This window comes from Vigna unguiculata, chromosome 8 (genome assembly GCF_037176805.1).
Source record: "Vigna unguiculata cultivar grain cowpea cultivar isolate G323 ecotype 2 chromosome 8, ASM3717680v1, whole genome shotgun sequence".
Taxonomy (NCBI): domain Eukaryota; kingdom Viridiplantae; phylum Streptophyta; class Magnoliopsida; order Fabales; family Fabaceae; genus Vigna; species Vigna unguiculata.
Window position 1 is genome coordinate 25,875,481 of NC_140799.1, and position 13,508 is coordinate 25,888,988.

Genomic DNA, 13,508 nt, shown 5'->3' on the forward strand with positions numbered 1-13,508 from the left:
ATGGAAAATCAAATTACGTTTACATGAATATAATAAAGGTAGATTTTAGTAGAAGCTAGCATTTTAAAAAATTTATACCTCACTTTCCAAATCATTCTTTGCTTAATCATATTGTTAAGGAGTCGACGTTCTTATTAATCTTTAAAGGAAAACCCACGTAACTATCTTTAGTCAGATTTGATCTTCTTGTTAACTATCTTTAATCTCCTTTGTTCCAGACGTAACATGTCGCGTTATTATTAATCTGAAAAACTTGTGTTTAAATGAGACAATTTAAGAGAATAATTTTTCTATCTGAAGAAATTGAAATTTTTTTAAGGAAAATGATATGTTTAGATGAGAAAATTAAAAGAAAATTGAAATTGAGGAATTTTATGAAGATATTTCAAATAACTAAAATAGTAGATTTTGAAATTCACTCAAAAATGAAGGAAACTAAAATTTTCAAGTTGTGAAATTACTCATTGCTTAGGAGAAAAAAATCCACGAATCCAAAAAGTCGTGTTAGGTCGGGCATAAGGCCGAGATGACTCAATTCGTACTAAAGGTTAAGTCGGGTCAGATAGAAGGTCGAGATGACTCAATTTGCGCCAAAGGTCGAGTCGAACCCGCTCGACTTGAAGGTCGAGCAAAGACTGCCTGGGCTGAAGGTCAAGCCAAGCCCACCGCGAGCCAAAGGTCAAGCCGAGTCAGGACCAGGCTGAGTTGGCCTAGGCTGGAGGTTGAACCGAGTCGGCCGCAAGCCAAAGGTCATGCCAAGTTGGCTCGAACCAGAGGTTGAGCCAAGTCAGCCTGAGCACAAGGTCAAGTAGAGTCGACCCAAGCCGAAGGTCTAGCTTAGTCGGTCAGGGGAAAATATGTAGCAAAGTCGGCTCGGACCGAAGGTTGAGTTGAGCCTGCCTAAGTCAAAGGTCTAGACGAGATGGTTCTGAACTTAGTCAGCCATGGTCGAAGTTCGAGCTAGGTTGGTCGAGCTAAAGGTCAACTTGAGTTAGCCTAAACATAAGGTTTAAACCAATATACCCTAGTTGAAGGTTGACTCGAGTAAACTCAAGCCGAACCAGTTCAAATTGATTGAGGTCAAATCGATTCGAGATCGAATCAATTCGAATCGACCTAGGTCGAACCAACTGAGGTTGAGCTAAGTTAAGTTAGACACAAAGATAAAGTTGAGTTCAACGTAAAATAGAACTTAAATTGCTTTATCCAAACAAGAAAAATAAAATGTAAGATATTTCAATTACTTAATGCAAACTAATTATTTAAGACATGAATAGAATTCAATTATTTGTAATTCAATTACTAGATATTTTAATTTGTTGAAATTGTTGAAACCCCTCATTAAACACAAAGTAAATGCATTTCATATTAGTATTTGAGTTCTTTATAACGTTTGACATGTTCTCACTTTAATATCCACTAAAAAATATGTTTGATACGATAAAAGAATTTGACATAATTAAATTAAAAATATTATATTAATTCATTTGTAAAATTTAAGAATTAAAATATATCAAAATTTTAGAAAATGACGAATTTAATTTTGCGTGAAAGTTTAGATATTAAAAACCTACTTAACCCACGGATATATAATTGAGAAAATTTGAATCCGAGTAAAGGTGTCAAACTCTAATTTTGATTCACTTTGGAATGAAGTCATTGAAGACCAACATGCTTGTATGATGTCCCATTCTACGAAAGCCCACGAGCACTTGTCTTAGGCAAACAAATTGCAGCAGTACAACCTGTGTGCATACATAATTAATCCATCTACGTTGTTTGGTTGGTAATGGTCCCCTATTCCCCACTCTCCCAACTGCCCCGAAAGAGAAGAGAAAGAAGAAGAATCAATCACACACACATCACACTGTACTTTGACAAGAGAATAAAACAAATAATACTAACGGTATTTATCTTTCCACTAAACAAACCCTCTTGTGCCCATCATTTACTTACCCACTAATCACGATCATTTCAATTCCAACGCGTTTCTTTCTTATGTTACCACACCACATACACACTCACACGTATTGTGGGACCCACCATATATACTTCAAAATCATTTTTCTACCATATTCCTATATTTTTATTTCTTTATTTTGTGCTATGGATCATATACAATTCCAATGATACTACTACTAACTTTCAAGAACCCATTTTGAATCAATATATAATATATTCAAATGCTTCGTTCTTTGTTCTGTCCTAAAATCAAGCATAGTGGAACTAATGTTAATAATTGATTTAACTACTGTGGCTTCAAAGGACTATTTTGTTTGCCGTAGTAGTAGATTACGAAACACACAGGTATAAGCAACGTCATCATTTCTAACTTTTTTTTTAGGTTAAAATAATTTTTTTCCCAATTTTCGTTAAATTTTTCAAATAAGTCATAATTTTGGTTTTGTGTTCAAATAGGTTCCAATTTTCGTCAATTTTGTTCAATTTGGTCATTTTTTGTTAACACCGTTTAAATCATTAACGGTCATGAACAGTGACTGCCACGTGTCACTTCGTGGTTTTTTTTTTAACTTCTTTTTATTTTAATTTTTTTTTAATTTTTTTGAATTTTTTTAAATGTACACATGTCAACACAGTAGTGTGCCACGTGTCACTTCGTGGTTTTTTTGAATTTGTTTTATTTTTTTTAATTTTTTTTAATTTTTTTTAAATGTCCACGTGTCAACCCAGTCGCGTGTCACATGCCAAAGTCAATGTTCTATATTCAATTTGGTCCCTATATTTGTTATTTTTGTTCATATTAGTCCCAATTTTTGTTAACAATAACCAATTTGGTCCTTATCGAAGATGTGACCAAATTTAATTTTTATATCAAAGTTATAATGATGTGAATTTTAATATATTATATAAAAATATTTAATAAAAAATGTGAATTTTAATATAAAAATTAAATTTTGTTTCAATTTGAAGAGGGACCAAATTGGTTAATGTTAACAAAACTTGGGACTAAATTGAACAAAAATAACAAATATAGGGACCAAATTGAATATAGAACATTGACTTTGACACGTGGCACGCTACTGGGTTGACACGTAGACATTTAAAAAAATTAAAAAATAAAAAATAAAAAGAAATTCAAAAAAATCACAAAGTGACACATGACACGCTACTGGGTTGACACGTGTACATTTAAAAAAAATTCAAAAAAAAATTCAAAAAAAAAAACATGAAGTGACCTGTGGCAGTCACTATTTATGGCCGTTAATGATTTAAACGGTGTTAGCAAAAAAGGACCCAATTGAACAAAATTGACGAAAATTAGAATCTATTTGAACACAAAACCAAAATTAGGACTTATTTGAAAAAATTTGACAAAGATTGAAACAAAAAGGTATTTTAACCTTTTTTTAATTCTCGTAAATCAACCAAAACTCGTGTGGCTATTCTTTGAAATAAGTTTAAGCAAATATACGTAGTGTTAATTTACATGCAATTAGGAAAATAATAAAACATTTAATAAAAATATGTTTATCCACAAATCTCACATTAATTATTACTGGATTTCAGATCTACTGATTATGTTTAGATATGTAGATTGGATGTAAATATTTTTAAAATATAAAAAATTAACTAATAAAATAATAAGTAATAAATGTTGCTAATTTTTTAAACATCTAATAATAACACGATTATTTTTCGTCCTACGAGTTTATGTAGTTTATGTATTTGAATTCAACACAATTTTGTTTATACGAAGTTCCTTTTAATATGGGCTTATTCTTTTATTAAGTATTACTTTTAGTTATTTCTGTTTTATCTTTTTATATTTTGATGTGTAAGTTTAAAAGTCTCGTTGGGTTAATATAGTTGTCTGACATGTCCATTAACCTATTTAATTTTTTAGCTAAAAAAACTAAAATGATAATTTTTTACATCATAAATGAATTTTCGCTAACACAAAAAAAAAAAAAAACAGAATTTAGGTATGATATTTTAGGTTTTTTTATGTCTGACCTAGGTCAGACGTAATTATAAAATACATAAATTTACGTATAGTAAAATATTAGACACAAATTTATGTTTGGGTATATATATAACAAATGTAAATTTATCTATATCATAGAGACAACAAACATAAATTTGTAGTTTGTGATTTTTATATTTTAAAACATGAAAAATATTTATTCAATACAAGAATAAATTACAAATAGTTTTACAATTGTTTAAGTAGTATGAATGCGTCAAAAAGTACTAATATGATGGAATTTTTACGATACCAGACCCCAATCCCCCGTAGCATTCCTCATCCCATTTTCATCCACTTTCATTTTTGGAGTATCTCCATTTGAAGTCCACAGTAAAAATTAAGACCATTTGAAGTTTTTAATCACTAAATTTTGGAAACTCTGAATTTGTGACTAATATGTCGATGTGAACATTCTACTTTTCAATACAACCTAATAGAAGTTACCACAGAAAAAATATTTAAGTCAAAAATAATTTTCTACCTATTTTTAGTGAATTTTACAAAATTAGAATCATATGGATTAAGTAAAACAATCACATAGAGATGAGAAAAAACAACCTCAATGGCAAAAACTGCAACCATTAGACACACAACAATCATTATCAGACACACAATGTGTTTGTTCATGTGGTCAAGGGTTTCCATTCGGCAAAGTGAAACAAGTGAAAGGAAGAAGAAGTTCGCCATTTTTTTTTAACAGATTTACTTCTAACTTATAAGTGTCAGACGTAAAACTGGTTTTTACATCAGACGTAACCAACTTTTGTGTTTGACACTTATAGATCATACATAAATTTTGACAACTTAATTACAAAAACACCGCCATGCATTTTTCACGTTTAACAATATAAAGACATAAATATAGTGGTGTAATAAGCATATTTTGTGTTAGTGTTTGAGAAAAAACAAGAAGTATGACATTTAATAAAACTAAAAAATATCATAACATAAATGCCAAAAGTATCGCTCAATGCCTCCAATCTCATATGATACTCTATCTACATAAAGAATCATCAAGAATATGATCAGATTGTACCGTTATGATCATTATCATCAAGAATATGATCAGATCATACCATTATGATCACTAATCAACATAGAATTCCATTAAAGATTATAACACCACATGCAAGTTTGAAAGACTCACATGCAAGAGGAGAAAGACAAACCATGAAAAAGGCAAAAAAATTTACTTACCCAAATTGAGAAACTATTCAGCTAGATTTGAGAAACTCATTGGGAGAACTACTCTAACGATCTCAAATCTTCAAACAGAGCAACAGGAGTGAGATAATCTAAAGAGATGTGAGAGAGCTCTAAAAAAAGATATTTTTTAAAGAGATTATGTATTTTAAAAATAATGAAACTAATTTATAAATTTTTCTTTTATACTAAAATATTTTAATATTAAAATAATCTAGTGTTAATATTTTAAAAACACCGTGAATCCTAAAATATATTTTGTAGTCTTTACACTTCCAACTTTGGTCGTTGTCTAAAAGGAAAAAGGAGATGAAGAATGTATAAATTGTCTATATTTGAACTAATTCACTGGCTTGGAAAATGCCAAACAGAAAGGAAAGGGGAGAGGTGAATTGCTAATTGCCTCCCAATTAGCTTTACAAATATGCTCCTATCCTTGCTATATGTAGTTAACATTTTTTTATAAAGGTTAAAAAATTATAATTCCATAAAAATAAAATTATACAATGATATCACAAAGATGAATGAGTTAAATATGAAACAAATATTTTTCCATTGATTGAGATTTAAGATGATTTTTGTTTTTATATATTTAATCATTTATTACTTTTAAGTTTAAAAAATGTCTATTATTTTTATAATAATTACATATTTATTTTTATTTGAATTTGAATTAATTTACAATTTTTCTTGATGTATAAATGAGAAGTGTAAAACATTTCATTTCTATTCATTAATTCAAAATAATTTATTTAGTTAATTTATAGTGTTTACATACAAACTTACATGAAAAAAAAAAAGAATAACGAAGAGTGGCAAAATTTTACATAAATGAAGGTGATTTCACAAGCACTAAGTTTGTAAGCAATTTCCCGTTACAATTTTAAAATGGGATAATGAATGCAAACAAATCTCATATGCAAATTTAGCCCAAAAAATGATAAATTAATATAGAAATTGAATCTCAAAGAAAAAAATAACACTTACAAATATTTTAGTGCAAATAACTGTAATAATTTTGAATTTTTTTCTTGTAAAATAAATTAAAGTTACACAGAATTACGAAATTATATTAAAATTTGAATTATTATTTAAATATATATAATTTTATAGAATTCACAAGTAACTACTTGTTGATTTTGAATTTACACGATGTGTGACCTTTTGAATATTAGTTCCACATACCAAATCAAAATTGAAGCAATTTAGTAAATGATTGATTTAACTTTATTATTTTGAGGTCAATATCTTTAATTGAATTTAGAATTTTGGAAAGGAGGTGAATCATACCTTGTCTCATTATATAATGAGTTATTTATGAAGCATAATTCATTATGCACATCGAACACCATCGTTCATGATGCAAAGTTCTTTTTTACGCTTTTTATTATTATTATTATTATTATTGAAAATTTAAATAAAAATAATATAAAATTATATCTAATAATAAAGTGATACCTAAAAATATTTTGATGCAAATAATAATAATAATTATATATATATATATATATATATATATATAATTAAGTCATTCCAAACTCGGTAAGAATTGTCCTTGGTCGAATCCATGTCGGCCTACTCAATCTACATGTATTGCTCCTTTTTTTATCTGAGTAAGGTTACATTGTATCAATCAAATTCGTCAACAATAACATACAACCAGCCACAAGTAATTGGGCCTTATGGTCCATACCCATCCGGATAAAGACCCATGAATAATAATATAAATAATATGTCACACAAGGTAAATTAATTACACTTTCATTAATTTCTACATTAATTGTTTGTTGACGCACTTGACCAACTTGAATGTCAGAGTGTCTTCTAGTGACACAATGCTATTCGAAGTTAAGAGGACGAGTACCTCGGTGAAACTCCCTTAACAAATTATTACTTAAAAATATTCATCAAAGATACATGTATAACAAATACAACGACGGGTAGTTTAAATATTAAGAATTGATGGAAATTAAATTAGATATCTTTTTATTTCTTTTATAACACAAAATCTAATGTTAATGAATAATAAAATATAAAATAAAGTATAATAAAAAATAAAAATATTTATTTAGATATTTTATATTTTCTTTCTCATTATCTATTGAATTTATCATATATTGTACTCATCTTCCATTCTCAAATATTTTCTTTTTTGTTTATGAAGAAAAAAATAGGTCAAACACAAACTCATTATTTTTCCTCTCATTTTTCATATGTTTTCTTCCATTCTTGAAGAAAAAAGTAACTCATTTTTGTCTCACTTGATAGTAAAATATTAGTTTAATAGTTAGCATTATCTTTTTTAATCTCACCAACCTTTGTATATTCATTTTTTATGAATATAAAAGAAAAATGATGTACTATGTTTTTTCATAATCAATTTTTAATTGTGATTTAATTATCATAAATTTTTCTTTTAGTAATTGTGTCATTGAATTTTTTATTTGATTATGATAAATTATTTTTTAATCTTAAACTGAAAAAAAATTATATAATGATGAAAAATAAAAAAAAATAGATTTATTTTTTAAAAGAATATATTCAACTTCTTTACGTATTAAGAAATGTGATACTAATAACCTAATTGTCCAATGAGAGGAGTCATTCCTTAAGATTTAAAGAATAATTATAGGTGAGGAGTTTCATATTTAGTTTTTGGAACATGATATGAGAAAATGTCTTCAAAATATAGAAATATCCGTGTGATTTCTTTTGTAGTTACAATTACTCTTTTTATGCACTTCCAATAATACTAAATTATGATTTAATATTTATTGTATTAGTGTATTATTACTACTAAAAAAACTCATATTTCCTGCCAATTTTGTTTTTAATTTTTTTCTTAGGAAATACTTACAAATTTTGTTGTGAAAAAAAAATTTAAGAAATTGCTACCATTTTTTTTTACAAAATATTTTGTATAAAACACTTTTCGCAACAAATTTTGTAGAAAATACTTGCAAATTTTATAATTTTGTAAGAAATAATTACCCACAAAGGGATTACCTACCAATTAAGATTCCTCAAATAAATGGCAGAAAAAAGTTTTTTCTTACAAATTTTTTTAACAAATTCGCAAGAAAAATTTTTGATCGGTGGACACATTATTTTTTCTTTTACCACTCTTTATAATTAAATAAATATAGAGAAACAAATTTAAAAAAAAATTTGGAACCAGTAGTATTTTGCCATCAAATATTTTTACATATACGAGGATTAAATTGGACTTTTTTTTATGCATTTAGCTGTATTCGAAAATAAAAGTAGAAGAAGGGATGATATATTTAAAAAATGGATTAAACATAGATTCGTTAAATCATGTAGACTTCACGTAAAAACTTGTTAAAAACTACTAGCGAAAACACAGATACTATTGTATACTATTGTATGTGTGTTTATTTTTTTATTTTTTATAGAAAAATTAAGATTAATAAAAATATATATAATTAATTTTTAAAATAATTGTTAAATATAAAATAAATAAAATAAAATATGTACACAAAAGAAATTTTTAAAATAATGATTTAAGACAAAAAAAATTTTTAGAATAATGATTAAAGATAAATTATTTATAAAATAATTAATTTTTAAAATGATAAAAGATAAAACTAGAATAATGAGATGTGAACACACAAGAGAGTCCCTTTATATATTATTATAGATAAATAGGTCAAATATTAATCTAAAATTTTATTTATATATTTAATAAATTTAATTAAGTTGAATTTGAAAAAGTACACTTATTTATTTTTAAATTAAAAAACAAAATTGTATACAAAATTTAAAATAGAAAAGACCGTGAAGTTTAAGGACAAAAATCATCAATATAAGTTAAAATAAATAAAAATAAAGAAAAAAAATTCAATACAAGTTTGAAACCAGTAGTATTTGTAATCAAATTGTTCTCGCAAGGACAATGATATGATATATGAAACTTGAATCTTTTCTTACCCTAACCTGAGAATCTCTTGGACAGATACTTTTTCACTTTATTTAGTTTGTCTTCGTATGCTTTTGTTAAGTAGAACATTTTAGAGGTTACTTTTCAAAAAGCACTCCAACGATTAAGTAAGTGAGAACTTTTAAAGTCAAATATCAGTTTTCAGTATTAATGAATTGTGTGGGCTTGGTCCAGGCCCAAGTGCTAGACTTATACCTTGATATTAGAAGCTGAGTTGTTATTTCATAAGTTTAAAGTAGGCAGCTTTAGCATCTGTGTGTCTATTGTCTTTCTATATAGCTAACAAATGACTTACTCAATAGGAATATTAGTTGGCGGTCGGGACTGGGTATGTAGTCTTCCCAATCCAAACCGCGCAATATAGTACAAGGAATATTAGTTGGCGGTTGGGACTGGGTATGTAGTCTTTCCCATCCTTATCGTGCAGTATAGTACATGTAAGGTCCACTTTATTTTCTGCCCTAATTTTAAAGGTCTGCCCTAGTTTGTTGGGCCTAAGGCTGACCCATAGGGTATCCAAAGCCCCTAAACCAGCCTAACACCCTCATTTGCTACCACTTTTCAGAAATCAGTTTCCCTCACTCTCTCTTAGAACTACAGTCGTGCTCTACTAAGGTTTGGTCCCAATCTTGGTCAAGCTATCTCAATCATTTTCTGCTCCACGTAAGTTGTTTTTCAACCCATGCTCTTTCTTTTCCAGTTTGAGTTTCGCGGTTCCAACTAGGGCTAACCGTAGTATCTCGTCCTTGCTCTGGTGTCCCTGTTTCCAGCTTACTAAACTGTCATAGGAGTTATGGTGCTTCTCTGCTCGTACTCAAAACCCTCATAGTAGCTTTTCCAGGTAAGGGAAGTTAGGGTTCTAGTATTTTCTTAATGTCTATGTATTCTAGCTTTGTTTCGTGTTCATATATGGCTTGTATGCTACTGTGGTTACCTAGAATAGCTTGTATGTCTTGCTTGTCGGTCATTACATGCTTGGTGGATTTATGTACGCTTGACTTTTAAATTGTATGTTCTATTGCATGATAAAAACCTTTTTACTCTAGCTTACCTTTTTCCTTGTTTGTATGTTTTATGTGTGATTTTTCTCTTTTTGTGATGATCATTAATTTATTGATGTGAGCAAATGCGAGAACTCCCCGTGGTTATCAGGGTGATGGAGATTCCGCTGCTTAGTTCGTCTTGGGTCAGATCCCGCTTATCTTTGAGTTTTCTTTTAGGGCGATAGTCCTTGTATTATCTTGCTCTTTGAGCATTTATTTCAAATACTGTTAAACTTCTTTCTCGTATTGTTATTAGCATTATGGTGTATCTTGGTTTCTTTCCTAGTTTATTCCGGATAACTATAAATAGTGACAATATACTCTTCATGACTTTGCATTTAATATTATTCTGTGTAACGTTGTATTTAATTAAAGTTATTATTTAAATAAGAGGTTATACAATACATAAATTATTTTTTTAATGAACTTAATTTCTATTCGTTAAAAGAGTTTTCTAAGAGAGGAAGTAATGATTTATTTTAAAAAATAGGTTAAAATTGATGAGAATAATATTGAAAAAAAAAAGTTGTGAATTTCTCTGGCCTTTGCAGTGTACTGTGTTTGTGTGTGATAATTATGTTGAGTAGATGATATGTGTAGCATATTTGATTTTAAAAAACCAGAGTGTGTTTGGATTTTGATTTTTACCTGTGTTGGACTGTGGGCATTTAAAGAATGAAAATGGCACATTACCAATCATCCTTTCCCCTCTGCAGGAAACACCCATCATTGCCCCCAACCCAACCCTTACAAACCCATTCATTCACTATTCCCTCTTCTTCATCATCTTCTTCTTCGTCTTCGTCTTCTTTTTCATCTTCTTCTTCCGTCGTCAATGGAGGCGTCTCCGTCGTCGAACGGAAACACCGTGGGTGGGTTCTACGCGGTGGTGAGCAGGGGGATGGAGGAGCTGGAGCGGACGCTGGTCTCCAACAACAACGCTATCTCCCTCCCTTTCCTCCAGCGCCTCCTCTCTCTTCTCCGATCGTTCCACACGCATCTCACGCTCCTCGTCCACACGCTCCACCTCCCGCTCGGCGACAAGTGGCTCGACGAGTACATGGACGAAACCTCCAAGCTCTGGGAAACCTCTCACCTCCTCAAAAACGCCCTCTGCAACTTCGAACCCTTCTACTCCGCCGGCTTCTCCCTCGCCTCCTCCCTCCACGACTCCCTCCCCCACCTCTCCCCACAGGTCCCCTCTCTTTCTCAATTCACCTTCAACAACCCCACGCCTTAATTTCCATAATTCTTTCCGATTTCACCAAAAACCCAATTTTTCAAACATCCACTTACTTCTTTATCTAAATAAAACAAACTACCTTTCTAAATTCTACTCCTTCATCACCACTACGATTTTACCTGCAGTATTAAAATTACTTGTTTTGATCATGCAAAGAAACCCTGTGTAACTGTGACAGCATCAGTTGTATTGGTCTGTTTTTCCTTTTTTTCTTTTTTCTTTTTTTACAATTGGTGAAGAGTATTCACTCGTTTTGCTAATTATAATCTCCCCCACCATGTGATCAAACTTGATTAATCATCAATTTTAGTGAGTTTTTTCCTTTTTAATCATGTTTTTTTATATGTAATTATGATCTTCGCTGGTATTTTTATTTCGATTATACTTTTTACGTATACCCGCAAGACTCGAGACAAGAACAGAACTGTAATTTAGAAATTGTGATTGGGCGTTTATCAAGATTGGATTTTGATTTTAAACTTTGGAATGTTGATGCTAATGTGATTGTAGAAGGTCATGAGATTTTTGTGGGGTTGAAATTGGAGATTTTTATTTTTTATTTTTTTTTTACAGGTAGTGAGGGCAATATCTGGGTGTAGAAGGGAGGCTCTGGGGTTGGAGGAGCAGAACCGTTCTTTGATGGAGACGAGGATTCAGACGTTGTGTTTGCGTTTGGACGAGAGAGTGTCCGTGGAGTCGAAGCTGAACGGTTTCAACGGTTTCAGGGGAGTTCTGTATGCAATGAGGAATGTGAGTTCGATGTTGCTAATGATCTTGTTGCATGGGTTGGTGTATTGTTGGCCGGAGACGTCGGAGTTGGTGGCGGGAGGGTGCGAAGGGGGGCGGTTGTTTCTAGGGTCGGCGGTGATGGTGTCAGCGGCGAGGCTACGGCAGAGGGTGGCGGCGGAGATGGGCGGCGCGGGGTCGGGGATATTGTTGTACGAGTTCCGGCGGGCAAGGGTGGCGGTGGAGGAGCTGAGAGGGGAGTTGGAGAGGGAGAGAGTGGAGAGTGTTAGAATGTGTTTTGGGGTCCTCAAATCTGGCATTGAGAACATCATTTCACAGCTTGATGATTTCTTTGATGAGATTGTCGAGGGTAGGAAGAAGCTTTTGGATTTTTGCAGCCATAGGTAAATGTTACATAGTCCTTAACATTTTTCATTTCTTGTTTACTCGGTTAAAGAGGGGCATGTGCTTCAAAAATGAAAGCACTTCTTTTTCTTTCTTCTTCATTTCTTTTTTATTCACTTGTTGCTTTTTAATTTGAGGGCAAGAAATGAAACATATCATTTCATTCATTTCTCTCACTCCTTCCTCTAAACTCCATTCCTCATATCAAAGAACACCGTCTCATCTTGCAGACAAAATAAACTTCAAAAGATGAATTATAAAAAACAATAAACACTTTTATGGTTAAATGATTAAGTTAGAGTTGTGTTTGTTGGATTGAATAAAAAAAGAACTTTTTTACCACTGGGTAACTATTACTTAACAATTGATGTTAACTTAGTTTAGTTTGCCGAGTATCTATTACTGAACAATGGATGCATACTATTATTTTACTTTGCTTAGTTTAGTTTGCCGAGTATCTATTACTGAACAATGGATGCATACTATTATTTTACTTTGACGAGCATTGGTTTGATTTCATTTTATAACTATACCTTATAAAAAGAAATTATTATTCGGGTTTTGAAGATTGATAGTTTCAAAGATATAGTTCTACTTGATTATATAGAAATAATATTTTCAAAAATATTAAGAATAGATAGAAAGACAATTATAATTCAGGTTAATTATTTAAAACTTATCGATTAATTATGTTTGGTGTTGATGCTAGATTAATTGACTAAAAACATATATATATTAAGATTAACCAAATTATCTAAGTTATACATGTTTAAAAATGATTTTCTAAAACAACAGCTTTTAGGGGTGTGTGTGTGTAAAATGTAATTTGTTTCAGAAATAAGATAAAGTAATGTTCTATCTAAAAAAAAATGAAATACACCTTAAACATTAGATAGTATAAAAAATTATTATGTTATGTAAAAAATGATTTTTTTTTTA

General features: G+C 30.3%; 1 protein-coding gene across 1 annotated transcript; it reads left to right on the forward strand.

The window, feature by feature from the left end:
• Window positions 1–10,823: 10,823 nt before the first annotated feature.
• LOC114193067 (uncharacterized) lies at window positions 10,824–12,736 on the forward strand. The gene is made up of 2 exons (XM_028082767.2): window positions 10,824–11,390; window positions 12,012–12,736. Exons 1-2 carry the CDS (start codon window positions 11,031–11,033, stop codon window positions 12,570–12,572), a joined length of 921 nt encoding a protein of 306 aa, XP_027938568.1. The 5' UTR covers window positions 10,824–11,030; the 3' UTR covers window positions 12,573–12,736.
• Window positions 12,737–13,508: the final 772 nt, after the last annotated feature.

Excerpts from the sequence above, each read along its gene's own strand:
- LOC114193067 (XM_028082767.2), top strand. The coding sequence starts at position 11,031 with ATGGAGGCGTCTCCGTCGTCGAACGGAAACACCGTGGGTGGGTTCTAC. Across the intron at positions 11,391-12,011 it reads TCCCCCACCTCTCCCCACAG|GTAGTGAGGGCAATATCTGG; the intron begins GTCCCCTCTCTT and ends TTTTTTTTACAG.